The 15,770-nt window shown below is 39.4% G+C and overlaps 1 protein-coding gene across 2 annotated transcripts in view; it reads right to left on the bottom strand.

The window, feature by feature from the left end:
* Positions 1 to 15,770, bottom strand: part of MTAP (methylthioadenosine phosphorylase) — a 51,930-nt gene that overhangs the window by 21,008 nt on the left and 15,152 nt on the right. For both annotated transcript variants that reach the window (XM_008591794.1, XM_008591795.1), the window contains exon 4: positions 13,676 to 13,843. In XM_008591794.1, the coding sequence (XP_008590016.1) occupies positions 13,676 to 13,843 (168 nt within the window). The remainder of the gene's footprint in view (positions 1 to 13,675; positions 13,844 to 15,770) is intronic.

Raw genomic sequence — 15,770 nt, 5'->3', positions numbered from 1 at the left:
AGGCCTAAGTTTCCTCAAACATAAACTGGGAAATAATTGCTGTATGCAGTAAATGGGATTAACTCATTGTGTCATCTAGTAGAAACTAAACAATTGGTAGCTTAGGGTGTTAAATAACAGGCTCAACAGTGAGGAGGTAATAACAGAACTAGGTTAAGAAGCAGAACATAACAGTGAAACTCACAGAGGGGAACAGTTGGCCCTACTTCAAGGATAGCTACAGGCAGGACAATGACAAGGAACAACAGGGACACAAGTCACTGGTGAAAGGGGGGGCTACAGAACGGGGAGTTTATGCCTAATGGCTTCTGCTTTTCTCTATAAAGTCGGAGATGACATTCTCAGCTAAGAGTGAGGGGGAATAGGGTTAAAGTAGCTGTTGGCTGGGGGCTGGCCAGTTCACTCACTTGGGAGTGCCTGGTGCTGATAACGGCAAGGTCAAGGATCTGGATCCCTGTACTGGCCAACTGCCAAAAAAAAGAAAAAAAAAAAAACAAAAAAAAACACAAAACACTGCTGTTGCACAAATGGGAAAAAGAGCTAAGCACAGGTTTCTTGTGTAAATCTTTGCTAAAAAACCCTATTTCCAGTCATCAGAATCCACCTTCTGCCCGAGACGTGGAAAGAAACTGATGTAATACTGGCCATCTGAGCCCACCCCCACCTGGGCCCACTGTTTTACACTCTGACACCATGGGGGAAGCCCAGGGCAGGCTGTCTCTTTGGGAGGAGAAAATAAGCTGACATAACTGATCCCTCAGCACTGCGTTTACAGCGGGACTTTCCTGATGAGTAAGAATGCATCACGAAAGCACACCAACCCTCTCCCAATGCTTCTCGCAAGAAAGTAAGATGAAGAAAATAATCTGAAGAGGGAAGACGCCAGAACTCTTCAGTCAATCCAACGCTCTCTCTCATTTAACAGATGAGGACACTAAGTGACAAAGGAATTTGGGGGCAGAGCCAAGAAAGAATTTTGGATGTCCTCACTTCCAAGCAGAGGCTTCTTCCACTGCATTCTTAGAGCAGAACCTAAGTAGGGGCCTCAGGCACAACAAGTCAACATGGTAACCTCATTTTACAGAAACCACTTGGCACGAGGAATCACATCCTGCTTTCTTTAATCATCATTTTTTTGGTCATATTTTCCTAATTGTAAAAAAAAAAAAAATCCTTATTTGCAAAATATCACTGATAAAGGCTATTGTTAAAAAGTAAGAAATCCCATCCTCCTCCTTGCTAGTTTCACCTTGCGATATTTTTTAAAAGTGACAGAAGTAGCTTAATTAACAGGTCCTACTACTACGATCCCCTTTTTTAAAAACTTAATATAATGTGGGCATCTTTCCAAGCAGTTTACAGATCTAGTTGTTCCTTTTTATACTTGCATAAAAAATATGGTAAATTGAATTCCTGTAATAATGAGAATTGACAGCAAAGAGGAGAAAGGTCATATGTAGAAACTGCTAGAATCCTCTGCCCATGTGCCGTGCATAGCATGGACAGTTAGTAGTTTGGGGTGAAAAAAAAAGGCCTTATCATCAATTATCCCTTACAGACAAATGAATTTTTAGAAGCATCTAACAATAACTGGATTAGAAAATGGAGGGCCTATGTACCACAAAGAAAACAGGAAGAGACAGTAAAAGGCCCAGGCTTTGAAAAAAGCAGCTAGTGGGGAAATAATCTTGCTTTGCTCCAATGACAAAAACCTTATGAGAAATCACTCCTGTGCACCACTTTCTAGCATTGTTGAAGCTTCAAAAGTAGGGTTGGTGTGGGAAGCAGGACAGGACCGTGCCTTTAGGTGCAAGGCTCATAAGCAAAAACAAAACAAGGGCTAAAGAAATGCATAGTCATGCTTCCAAATTTCTTAAAGTCTCATCCTAGGATTTGGTTTGACTGGCACAGGGCCCTGGCCAAACCACAGGCAGAGAGGAGGTGTGGCAAGTATCAGGCTTCATAAAATACCCATCACTGATCCTGCTGGGCTCAAAGGAGAAAGCTGCATCTTCAAAGCCCCTTTTAGAAAGAACAGTTAGCACTGAGAGAGGAGGTAATTAGCAAGTAAGGGGACAGGTAGCACTCCCAAAGTCTCCTTGGAGAATGGCAAAGAGACATGGAAGATGAGTGAAGATGGCAGGTCAGGAGAAACACTTATGTAAAGCCCAATGGAGAAACAACCTAAAGAGCCTAACTGGAACCCTGAGAGTAGCTGAGCTTTCTGATGCCACCCCTATTTTACATGGCAAAGCCAGTTTCTGGGGATTGACTTCCTTAGGAGGTCTTTTTTCTCCCCTACTTACAGAACATCTTGCTTTGAGGTTCCCCATAGGTGTACCCTGCACACCAAGGGTATGTACCACAGGAGAGAAATCCCCAAATTACAAACCTTGGTGCATACACCTTATGAGATCCTACTAAATTATAAATAGCCTGACAACTTTCTCTTAGGGAAGATAAAAGATCAAATTCCTTCCACAGTTCAAATACACTGTTTAATGACTGCCAAGAAATGGAACAAGTTCCAGTCCTAACCATGTTTTATCCTCAAAGGCCAAATGAGTTGAGGCTATGACAATGGGGACCTTCTAAAAAGTAAAAGAAGTGGATTAATCAAACCCAATACAGCAGGAGGCATAAGGCACTGAGGAAACCTACTGTGGCCAAACCTCTTGTAAGTTCTTGGTATGAATTCCTATTTTCCTACTTTTAATTTTTATTTGTGAAGAATGTTACACATGTAACTCAGGACCAAGGGCAAAGAGTCAGGAAACATGGCACAGTACAAAAAAATGAGAAAATGAAAAACACAACACATTATTTTGGTGTTTAAGTTATAGACCAAAATATATTCTGCTTTCTACAGCTGCCCTAATCACAAACAAAAGACGATTATTTTCATGTTAAATGCCTGAGGCATTTCCTTTCATGTCTGAGAAACAGACATAAGGACAGGCTGCACACATCCAAACATACTTGAACCCACTACCCTCTCCAGCTGGTGCTGTCCTGCTTTCTTCACGACAGCCACACCCAGGACTCCCCTTTTCTCATGCCCAGGCTTTTGACTTTACCAGCTGAAATGTAGCATGAGAGAAAAAGGTGACTATGTTCTTAAAAGAACGTCCAGCTTTGTCAGACTCCTTGAAGAGTTTATTTCATTACTAGAGTAGAAACCTAATGTTTTCAGAACAACTCTAAAACTCAGAATTACCTGTCACTCTTAAATCTTAATAACCTCTAAGTTATGGACAGCATGGCTGATTGGTAGGATTACCTTTTCCCCCCATGCTGGGCACTGAGGGAAGAGAAAGTGATGTGCTTTAGTTCTGCCAGCTTTAAAATAAGAACAGCCATACTGCTCCGTTCCAACTCTTTGTCACAGACTAGACCACTTTAGCATGAGGATGTTTCTTCTAAGACCACGTGCTGGCAAAGCACAGCAACGAGTATGTGTTTCTAGATCAGCCCTGGCAAGGACACGTGCAGTGCAGGGAAAAGGAGCCTGAGAGACAGTGCGGTTCAGCCCTTCATTTTGAAGGGAGCACCCAGGTAGGTGAGGTGATTCGCCCACTGTCAAAGAGAGCCAAGATGAAACCTCCAGACAGAGTGGTCCTGCCCCTGCCCTGTAGCTCTATAATCCACTGGGCATCTGTGCAGAATGTTACAATGTGAGCATAGCACTGGGAACCTTGGGCTCGCCATTCATGCCTGATGATAGCACCAAATGGAGGTATCGGGTGCCTGCCTCAACACACCAAGATCCGAACACCTTATTAAGAAATGCACAGGGTCGGTTAGCACAGTTGTCTAGAATGTGGAGCTGAGAACACAGTGTTTGATCCCTCTACTGACCTGCTGCCCAAACCAAACCAAAACAAACAAAAAGAAATGTGCTATCATCAGCATAACACATACAGGGCATTACCCACAAGGCAAAAAGTTCTGATTCTCTATGAGACATTCAAATACCTGGTGAACCACATACGTGCCCAAGCCTGTTTAACTGGAAACCACTTGGCTCAACCAGGGGTAGTATCATTTAGAAGATGCCATCCAAGAGCAATGTGATGTGAGCCACACACAGAATTAAAATATTTCTAGTGGCCACATTAAAAAACTAAAAGAGAAACAGGTAAACTTAGCTTTAAAATCGTATCTAAACTAATGTACCCAGAATGTTATCAGCACAATACATAATCAATATAAAAACTGAGATTTCATGCTAAATTATATTCACTCAGGGATCCTCCTTTTTTTTTTTTTTTTTTAAAAAGATGACCGGTAAGGGGATCTTAACCCTTGACTTGGTGTTGTCAGCACCACGCTCAGCCAGTGAGCGAACCGGCCATTCCTATGTGGGATCCGAACCCGGGGCCTTGGTGTTATCAGCACCGCACTCTACCGAGTGAGCCACGGGCCGGCCCAGGGATCCTCCTTTTAACAGATCTTTTTGTTGTTGTTACCAAGTGGTGTGAGCTATTGGACCTCTTTAGGCCAAATGCCCACACTCTCAGAATGGCACCTGTTATTGAGCAAGTAACACAAGCTAGAGCCCATAAAAGGCACTTGTTAGAGACTGAAATTCCAAGAAAATGAAAACATTAAGGAGGTAGGTTATCCAAATGGCTCATAAAAAGAAAACGGATCCCAGATCTTAAGGTTACATAGCTAAGAAGTGCCAAGATAGAAGGAAACCAGATCTGTTGGCAATACCTATTCTCTTTCCATTCTCCATATTTCTGGTCCGACTTCTTTCTTGAAAGAGCCAGTAGTGAAACATCTACATTTACTACATGTGAGAAAAAGATCCTGGAAATACAACAGTGTACAGTTATACCATTTAAGTAACAAATTAATCCCTGGCTCGGTGCCCAATTTAGACTTTTCTTTCAAATGTCATCTATAATACTTAATAAATCTCTATCATTATGAATAAAGAGTTTTATATTCTGCTTTAATAAACATATTACAATAATTTTCTTATTACCTCCAAACAGTGGACTTTGACAGACACAGACTTTGATCAAGATGTCTCCTAAACACAAACTCCAGCCTCCTCCCCCTCCCTTCAAATGACTATATTTAATCATTAAAAAATATTATTTGAGCAACTATGGGCCCGACACTGTTGTGGGTGTTGGGGATAAAGTACAAACAGTACAGAGAGGGTCTTTGCCCTCACATGGCTTATATTCTAGAGGGAAACACAGATACTAAATATGTAGTGTCAGGTACAAATAAATGAGAGGGAAAAAGGTAGGGTGAGGGACATGTAAGAATTTTAGTCTACCCCCATTATTTACTAGGTTGAACCACATGAAACTGCTGAAAGTCAACCATTTCCGACCTACAGAATGGGCAATTTCATGTGGTTTGATCTAACAGTTTAATTTCATCAGGTAACAGTCCAGAATGCTTCTGATGAACCAGAAATTATAAGGAATCCCTAAAAGGCAGAAGACTCACAGAACTTGACTGTGTAAGCCCCTGATCCATAGCAGAAGAGGCAGGAGAGGACTTTGGGTGTAGTAAGCTCTGAGATGACAGATGTAAGGAGCAGGATGGACTGAGATGACAGTCAAGGTGACTGGACGGTGGACTACAGTAGGAACCTCCAAACAGCTTAACTCTGCGGTACTCCTCCTGTCTCCTCCAGCACAAGAGGCTCCTGTCTCCATCCCAGAGCACCATGGAGGCAGGTAATCAACCAGAAATGGGGCAGAAATGTGGTCTCAGGAGACTACCACTTCCCCTTGTGATTTCTTCAACTACTTCTAAATGCAGAAAAGACCCAAGAATAGTAGAATAGTCTATTTTTGTGACTTTCCAGGAAAGGAACATTATGTATTACTTGTGAAACTAAATAATAAAAAACCCCTAGCACCCAAATCATCTGACTGATCAAAACACTGTGAAGAGACAACCAGACATTCGTGCCTCCTGATATGATGCAGAGGAAGGATTCCTGCCAAGATACAAACCTGGTTCTAATCAGGCCTCCAGAGCTAATTGCCAGTTTACAGCACACACAGGGACAGAAGACATAAATGACACTTAAGGTTGCAATCAGTAAAACCCAGAATGTGGGGAGATGCTGCAGGACAAAAAGAAAAATGAAAGAAGAGGATGGAAACCAGGTTAGAAGTCTTATTAATTACTAAGCTCACGCATGCAATGAATTAACAGTTGATTTGTTCAAATCATGAGATGATAGGTAAAAGGAGATCACTGCACAAATGTCTAATACTAAGGAAATATTAACTTATGATTTATCTTTAAGAAAAAAGAGTTCCCATATTTTAAAGTTAGAAATTGCAGTGACTTGATAAATGTTGAAGTTGGGAATTAAAATTGTGAGAGTTCATTATTATTCTATTGTGTACATGTTTACGAATTCCCCTATACTTACAGACAACTTACAGATTGGGAGAAAATATTTGCAAACTATATATCAAATAAGGGGTTAATATCTAAAATGTATAAGGAACTCCATTCAATAGCAAGAAAACAGATAACCCCATTAAAGAATGGGCAAAAGCTTCCTGAATTCTCCTGTGTCCACCTGGATGCCGGTGGGACCACAGCCAAGGCTGCCTGGAGCCTAGGACAGAAAGACTGAGACTCCAGCATCTGAACCTGCATACCACCCCCTCCCTGTACCCCCAGGTGAGCATGCAGACCAGCTGAGCAGAAAATCGGCCAAGGTGCAGCAGTTCCCCACATTTGTGCCCTGGCCACAGACATATTGAATTCACAGGTGCCCACACCTGTCCACATAAAGCCCAGCAGTAGCCCTGCTCCTCCCTGCAACTCTCCACACATTTGCACATGTGTCACCAGGACCACATTCTCAGATGCCTGGAGCTCAGACCATTAAGAAGGACCAAGACCTCAGCATCTAAGCTCACATGATACTCCCTCCTCTCCCTCATGAGGCAGGTAGGCAGACCAGCTGGGCAGGGAAGCCACCACCCGTAAGGAGTTATTCTCCACAACTGCGTGCACCAGCCTGTACAACCCATGAATCTGCTAAGTCCACAGGTGCCCACAACAATAGCCAACCTGGTGGTGATTCCTCACCCCCAGCCCTCCACAGCTTTAGAGAGCTGCTGGGTCTGTGGCACGCATGCAGGCTTGCTCAGGACTCAACAGCCGGATCCAGTGGTCCTCTACAGAGCTGCCAGGACCTGCTGCAGCAGTACACACCTGCTCACTGACCAACAGTGGATCACTCACCCCAAAAAGAAACTGCTGAGGGCCCACTGCCTAGGCCACATAGACACCCACAAACAACTCCAAGAATGAATACAGGTGAAAGTGAAGCACTCACCATGATACAAACTTCAAATGCCCAACCTGACTATCAATATAACACTTCTACAGAAAAGAGTCTCTCCCTTCAAAAACAACTCCTACAATTAAAAGAATCACCTATATCACCAGATGCCCAGACATCAACAAGAAACATGAGAAGTATGAAAAAAGAGAACCATGGCTCTCAGAAAAGACTACAATTCTCCAATACCAGACGACAAACAAATGGAAATCAACAATTTGTCTGAAGAGGAATCCTATGTCGCAATACTAAGAAAACTCAACATGATGGATGAATAGACAGAAATCACAATGAAGTAAAAAAGGAAATCTGGGACATGTACGAAAAATTCAACAGAGATAGAAACAATAAAAATAAACCAAGCAGAAATACTGGAACTGAAGAATTCATTCAATGATATAAAAAATACAACCAAGAGCATAAGCAGCAGGGAAGAATTTCTGAAAGAAGACAGGCTTTTTGAATTAACATAGTTGGACAAAAAATAAAAAACAACCCAAGAAAAAAGAAATTTTTAAAAAATGAAGAAAACCTACAAGATCTTTTTGATAACCTTAAGCATACAAACATCTGTACTATGGGTATACCTGAAGGGGAACAGAAAGGAAAAGGCATTGAAAGCGTATTTAATGAAATAAGCTGAAAAATTCCCAAGTATTGGGAGAGATATGGTCTTACAGATCCAAGAAGCTCAAAGATACCCAAACAGATTCAACCCAAAAAGGACCTTCCCAAGACACTTATAGTAAAATTGTCAAAAGTCAAAGACAAAGAAAGAATTCTAAAAACAGCTAGAGAAAAGTGCCAAATCACCTATAAGGGAATCCGATCAGGCTAAAAGCAGCATGACATATTCAAAGTACTAAAAGAAAATCACTGCCAACCAAGAATACAATATATAGCAAAGCTTTCCTTCAGAAATGAAGGAGAAATAGTACTTTCCCAGACAAACAAAAACTGAGAATTTACCACTACAAGATAAAGCACTTCAACAAATCCTGAAGGGAGTCCTACATTTGTAATCCAAAGACTAATATATGTCACCATGAATACATGAGAAAAAATAAAAACCACTTGTAGAACAAATACACAAATGAGAAAAAGAAAGAAAATGTATCTTATCACTACAAAAAAACACAGTGAAGATAAGCAATAAAAGGCAAAGAAAGGAACAAATGAAATATAAAACAACCATAAAGAAATTAATAAAACAGCAGTAAGGCAATAACTTTCAATAACAACCCTGAATGTAAATGGATTAAATTTCGCACTTAAAAGATATAAACTGGCTGAATGGATTAAAAACTAGACTCAACTATATGTTTTCTGCAAGAAACTCATTTCACTAATAAAGACACACATAGACTAACAGTAAAGGGATGGAAAAAGACATTCCATGCAAATGGAAACCAAAACCAAGTAGGAGTTGCCATACTTACATCAAGTAAAATAGGCTTCAAACCAAGAACTATAAAAGGAGACAAAGAAGGATACCATATAATGACAAAAGGATCAATGAATCAAGAAGATACAACAATCATAAATATATATGCACCCAACATCAGAGCACCCAGATATATAAAGCAACTGTTACTCGACCTAAGGGGAGAGACAGACCCTAATACTCCACTCTCACCATTGGACAGATCATCTAGGCAAAAAATTAGATGAGAAATATTAGATTTAAATAGGACTTTAAACCAAATATAGAACAATTCATTTAACAGCAGAATATACATTCTTTTCATCAGCACATAGATCATTCTACAGAGTAGACCACATTAGGACACAAAGTAACTCAACAAATTTAAAAAGACTGAAATCTTATCAAGTATATTTTCAGACCACAATGGAATAAAATTAGAAATTAACAACAAACAAACCTTTGGAAACTATATAAATTCAGAAATTAAATAGCACGCTCCTGAACAACCAATGGGTCAAAGAAGAAATAAAGCAGAAAATAAAAAAAATTCCTTGAAACAAATGCAAATACAAGCACAACTTACAAAAACCTAAGGGATACTGCAAAAGCAATACTAAGAGGGAAGTTTACTGCAGCAAATGCTTACATCAAAAGAATAGAAAGATTTCAAATAAACAACCTAACATTATACCTAAAAGAACTAGAAAAACAAGAACAATCCATTCCCAAAACTAATGGATGGAAAGGAATAATTAAGATCAGAGCAGAACTAAAAAAAAGAGACCAAGAGGATAGGATGACAGAAAAAAATCAACAAAACAAAAAGTTTTTTGAAAAGATAAACGAAATAAGACAAGATGTTGGCCAGACTAACTAAAAGAGAGAAGATCCAAAAAACAAAAATCAGAAATGAAAAAGGAGATAAATGAATCATTAGAGGCTATTATGAGAAACTGTACACCAAATATGAAAATCTGGAGGAAATGGATACATTTCTGGACACATAAAAATTACGAAGACTGAACCAGGAAGAAATAGAAAACCTGAACAGATCAATAACAAGGATTGAAGCAGTAATCAGCAGTCTGCCAGCAAAGAAAAGCCCAGGACCAGATGGCTTACCTGCTGAATTCTACCAAACCTTTAAAGAACATTTAACACCAATCCTTTTCAAACTATTACAAAAAACTGAAACAGAGACCATTCTCCCAAACTCATTCTATGGAGCCAGCATCACCCTGATACCAAAATTAGACAAAGACATGACAAAAAAAGAAACCTATAGGTCAATATTTCTGATGAACATACACACAACAATCCTCAACGATATATTAGCAAACAAAATACAGCAACACATCAAAAAGATCACACACCATGATGGGGTAGGATTCATCCCAGGGATGCAAGGATGGTTCAATGTACACAAATCAATAAATGTGACACACCATATCAATAAAACTAAGGACAAAAACCAAATAATTATCTCAATAAATGCAGACAAAGCATTTGGCTAAATTCAGCATCCCTTCATGATAAAGACTCTCAACAAATTAGGTATAGAAGGAAAGTATCTCAATACAATAAAAGCCATATATGATAAACCCGCTGCCAACATCATCCTGAATGCGGAAAAGCTCAAATCTTTTCCTTTAAGAACACAAATAAGACAAGGATGTTCACTCTCACTACTCTATTCAACATAGTACTGGAAGTCTAGCCAGAGCAATTAAGCAAAAGAAAGAAATAAAATACAGATTGGGAAAACACAAAGTCAAACTGTCTCTTTTTGCAGATGACATGATCCTATATAGAGAAAAACCTAAACACTCAACCAAAAAACTCTTAAAAGCCGATAAACAATTTTGGCAAAGTAGCAGGATACAAAATCAACACCCAAAAGTCAGTAGCATTTTAATATTCCAACAACCAATTATCAGAAAAAGAAATCAAGAAAGCAAGCCCATTTGCAATAGTCACCAAAAAAATAAAACACTTAAGAATCAACTTGACTGAGGAGGTAAAAGATCTCTACAATAAGAACTACAAATCACTGTTGAAAGAAATTTAAGAGGACACAAAAAGATGGAAAGAAATCCCATGTTCATGGATTGGAAGAATCAACATTGTGAAAATGTACATATTACTCAAAGCAATCTACAGATTCAATGCAATCTCCATCAAAACTCCAATGACATTCTTCACAGAAACAGAAAAAACAATTCTAACATTAATATGGAGCAACAAAAGACCCCGGATAGCCAAAGCAATCCAGAGCAAAATAAATAAAGCTGGAGGCATTACACTACCTGACTTGAAATTATACAACAAAGCTGTAGTAACCAAAACAGCATGGTACTGACATAAAAACATACACTCGACCATTGGAACAGAATAGAGAACCCAGAAATCAACCCACGTAGTTAAGCCAACTTATCTTTGACAAAAGCAACAAGAACATACACGAGGGAAAAGACTGCCTCTTCAATAAGTGATTTCTGGGAAAACTAGCCATCCATATGTAGAAGAATGAAATTAGACCTACACCTCTTGTCATATAACCAAAGTCAACTCAAAATGGATTAAAGACTTAAATATGACACAAAACTGTAAAACTCCCTAAAGAAAACAATGGGGAAACACTTCAGAAATAAGACTGGGTAAAAACTTTATGAATAAGACCCCCAAAACACAGGCAAGAAAAGAAAAAAATAGAGGGAATTATATAAAATGAAAAAGCTTCTGCACAGCAAAAGATACATCATAGAGTGAAAAGAAAATCTACAGAATGGGAGAAAATATTTGCAAACTATATATCAGACACGTGATTAATGTGCAGAATATACAAGGAATGCAAACAACTTCACAGTAAAAAAACCCCAAAGAATCCAATTAAAAAATGGGTAAAGGAGCTGAACAGACATTTATCAAAAGAAGACAAATGGCCAATAGGTATATGAAGAAATGCTCAAAATCACTAATCCTCAGGGTATACAAATCAAAATCACACAGAGATACCATCTTACCCCAGTTAGACTGGCTATTATCAAAAAGATGGAAAATAACAATGCTGGCAAGAATGCAGAGAAAGGGGAACTCTTCTACAATGTTCGTGGGACTGTAAATTAGGACGGCTATTATGGAAAATAGTATGGAGGTTTCTCAAACTACTATAGATACGATTATCATATGATCCAGCAACTCCACTACTGGGTATATATCCAAAGGAATGGAAAACAAGATGTCAAAGTGATAGCTGCATTCCCATGTTTATTGCAGCTCTATTTACAATAGCCAAGATATGGAATCAACCTAAATGCCCACTGACAGATGACTGGATAAGGAAAATGTGGTCTATATACACAATGGAATACAACTCAGCTGTTAAAAAAAAAGAAAAAGAAATTCTTCCATTTGCAGCTATATGGATGAACTTGAAGAAAATAAATTACGTTAAGTGAAACAAAGCAGGCATAGAAAGAGAAAGACAGCGTGTCCTAAGTGGGAGCAAAAGGAGAGAAAGAGAAAGAAACAAAGGAAGGAAGGCAGGGAGGAAAAAAGGAAGGAAAGAAGGAAGACAGACAATCATAACAATGGGATAAACTTTCAGAAGGAAAGAACAGAGCTGTGGCTGCCAGAGGTGGGAAAGGGAGGGAGAAGGGAGCTATCAAGAAATTGGTTAACGGACAGAAGGTATGATTACATTTTGTAATGATGAATGTGCTAAATTATCCTGATTTGATCGTCACACATTGTACACAGGTATTGATATTCAACTGTGTACCCCACAAATATGTTTAATCAATTATTTTTCAATTGAAAAAAGACCACAAAAAGGGCAAAAGACCTGAATAGACATTTCTCAAAAGAAGACATACAAATAGCTAACAGATATATAAAAAATGTTCAACATCACTAATCATCAGAAAAATGCAAATTAAAACCACAATGCAATATCATCACCTCACACCTGTTAGAACTGCTATTATTAAAAAGATGAAAGATAAGTGTTCATGAGGATGTGGAGAAATGGGAACCCTTACACACTGTTAGTTGGAGTGTAAACCAGTATAGCCATTATGGAAAACTATATGAAGTTTCCTCAAAAAACTAAAAATGTCAATTACCCTATGACCAAGCAATCCCACTTCTGGGTATATATACCCAAATGAAATGAAATTGGTATGTCAAATAGATATCAGCACCACTATGTTCATTGCAGTACTGTTTGCCAAGATAAGGAATCAAACTAAGTGTCTATCAATGGATGCGGAGATCAAGATAATGTGATCTATATACATAACAGAATACTATTCAGTCTTAAATAAGCAGAAAATCCTGTCATTTGCAACAACATGAATGAACCTTAAGGATATTATGTTAAGTCAAATAAGTCAGGCACAGAAAGACAAATACTGAATGATCTCACTTACACATGGAATCTAAAAAAGTCAAACTCATAGAAGAAACAGAGTAAAATAGTGGTTACCAGAGACAGGGGGGTGGGGAAGTTGGGAAGATGGTCAAAGGGCACAAAATTTCAGTTAGGAAGAGTAAGTTTTTGATATCTACTCTACAGTTGGTGATTACAGTTAATAAAAATGTACTGTATTTTCCAAAACTGCTAAGAAAGTAAAATCAAATGTTCGCACCAAAAATGATAAATATGTGAGGTAATGTTAATGAGCTTGATTAATCATTGTATGATGGAAACATATATCAAAATATCACATTATATCCCACAAATATGTACGATTATTATTTGAATTAAAATTTTAAAAATAAAATTAAAACTCCCACAGTAAAATGCTTAATTTTAAGGGAAGCCCTGCCTTCCCTTCTCCCCCTCATCCATCTGAGCTGGGAATGACCATCTACAAAGGCCAAAAGCGTCTGGAGTGACTGCTCACCTGTCAATGAATTGATCGATAATGACAATATCGCCGGGCTGAATCTCGTCCCTCAAGGAGCCACAAGCCGTGGTCACTATGACATGTGTACAACCCTCTTCCTTCAAGGCCCAGATGTTCGCCTGGTAGTTGACTTTTGAAGGCATGATGGTGTGCTGCCTCCCATGCCTAAGGGAAGGAAAGTAAAAATGGTAGGCAAGTGATCAGGGCCTTTTATTACTGTCAGAAAAGAAACTAATCCACAGCACTATTTCTCAGCTCTTGTCACTGAAGTGCTTTTATTGGCAGAAAAAGAAGAGGAGACCAGGCAATACCAACCATCCTTCTCTAAGTACAAACTTCTTGGTCTTAAAATGCAGGCCAGCTTTACATTCGATACATTTATTTTCCTATCAAAAGTAGGTAATAACTTACTTAGAATTCATGCTCCAAGAAGATGTAATGTGTCTGTCTTGGGGGCAAGAACACACCAGAGTGAGGCATCTGGTCTCACACGTGCCATAACACAGGAATCAAGAGGCAGCAGTGGACAGAAATAAAAACTCAAGTTCCCAGTTCAATCTCTCCATTCCCTTCTGCCCAGTCACCCAAAAGCTGATGAAAATTTTTAAAATGTGAGAGTTCCCAGTTGTTTAGGATTACATTAGTAAGTTTATCTAAGAGTTGATCATCACACTCATGATCATCGTAATGGGTTAAATTGTGTCCCCACCAAAATTCATATGGTGAAGTCCTAACCTCTAGTACCTCAGAGTGTGACTGTATTTGGAGACATGATCTTTAAAGAGGTAATTAAGTTAAAATAATGTCATTAAGGTGGGCCCTTATCCAATATGATAGGTGTCATAAGAGGAAATCTGCACACAGACATGTACAGTGGGAAGCTGTGAAGACACAGGGAAAAGATGGCCATCTGCAAGCCAAGAAGAAAAGCCTGGAACAGATCCTTTCCTCTCAGCCCTCAGAAGGAACCAACCCTGCCAACACCTTGATCTTGAACTTGTAGCCTCTAGAACTGTGAGAAAATTAACTTCTGTTATTTAAGCCACACAGTCTGTGGTGCTGTTATGATAGTACTAGCAAACTAATACAGACTCCTGTGATTTCCTATCACACTTCAAATAAAATCCAAACATGATGCCGTGGACCTAACATCACCCAGGCCCTGGCCTACTAATGCCACTGTAGCTCTCCCCGTCTTTGTCCCTTCCTAACCCAGGCTCAGCCTCATGGGCCTTCTCGTTGCTCATTCATGCTCATTCCTGCTCAGGCCTCTGGTCTTCTTTAGGTCTCAGCTCCAAAGTCACCTCCTCAGGGAGGTGCCTTCAATGACCACCACATCTAAGTCACATCACTATTGTCTAAACTTGTTTTTCTTTCTAGCACCTCTCAGCACTTCAAAGTACATATTTTCCTTTTTAGTTCTTATCCTTCCCACTAGAGTCAGCCCCAAGGGTGATGCCCTTGTCTGTCTTCCTTGTTGGCACCTAGAATTGGACCTGCCACATAAGTAGTTCAATCTGTTGGACAAAGTAATGTGTTTGGTTAAAATTCTTTGAGTACCTGGAAACACAAGCACACACATGCACACACCCAACCACCCAGAGAAACGCCAGTAAACCCAATTTCTAAAATTATTTTTTTAAATTCACATCACACGGCTTACTTATAAGGAGTATTTCATAAAGAGGTCTTAAATTGTCCTGGCCTGCATGAAAAACTACAAATAACATGCGTAATATTCTACCACAGAAAGGCAAAGTGTCAAGAGTCGAGGGTTTTTTTGTTTTGTTTTTTTACTCATGGTAACACAAAATACACTTACAAGCAAGTAACACATAAAACCTTATTTTGTACAAAGATGATTAAAAGTTTGGTTTTTTTTTTCTTCACACCTTACATAGCTTTGGTGAAAACACTTAAAATCTATATGCCTGGGGCCGGCCCGGTGGCGCACTGCTACAGTGCGCCGCTTGGGAGCGCGGTGGCGCTCCCGCCGAGGGTTCGGAACCCACATACAGACCGGTTCCCGCTCACGGGCGGAGCGGGGTGCGGGCTCAATACCGAGGGATTGGAGTTCTTGGGCGGCGTGGTG

Source organism: Galeopterus variegatus, unplaced genomic scaffold (genome assembly GCF_000696425.1).
Source record: "Galeopterus variegatus unplaced genomic scaffold, G_variegatus-3.0.2 Scaffold7289, whole genome shotgun sequence".
NCBI classification, from domain to species: Eukaryota; Metazoa; Chordata; class Mammalia; order Dermoptera; family Cynocephalidae; genus Galeopterus; species Galeopterus variegatus.
The sequence above is the reverse complement of the archived record's forward strand: the minus strand, read 5'-3'. Positions and strand labels throughout refer to the sequence as shown.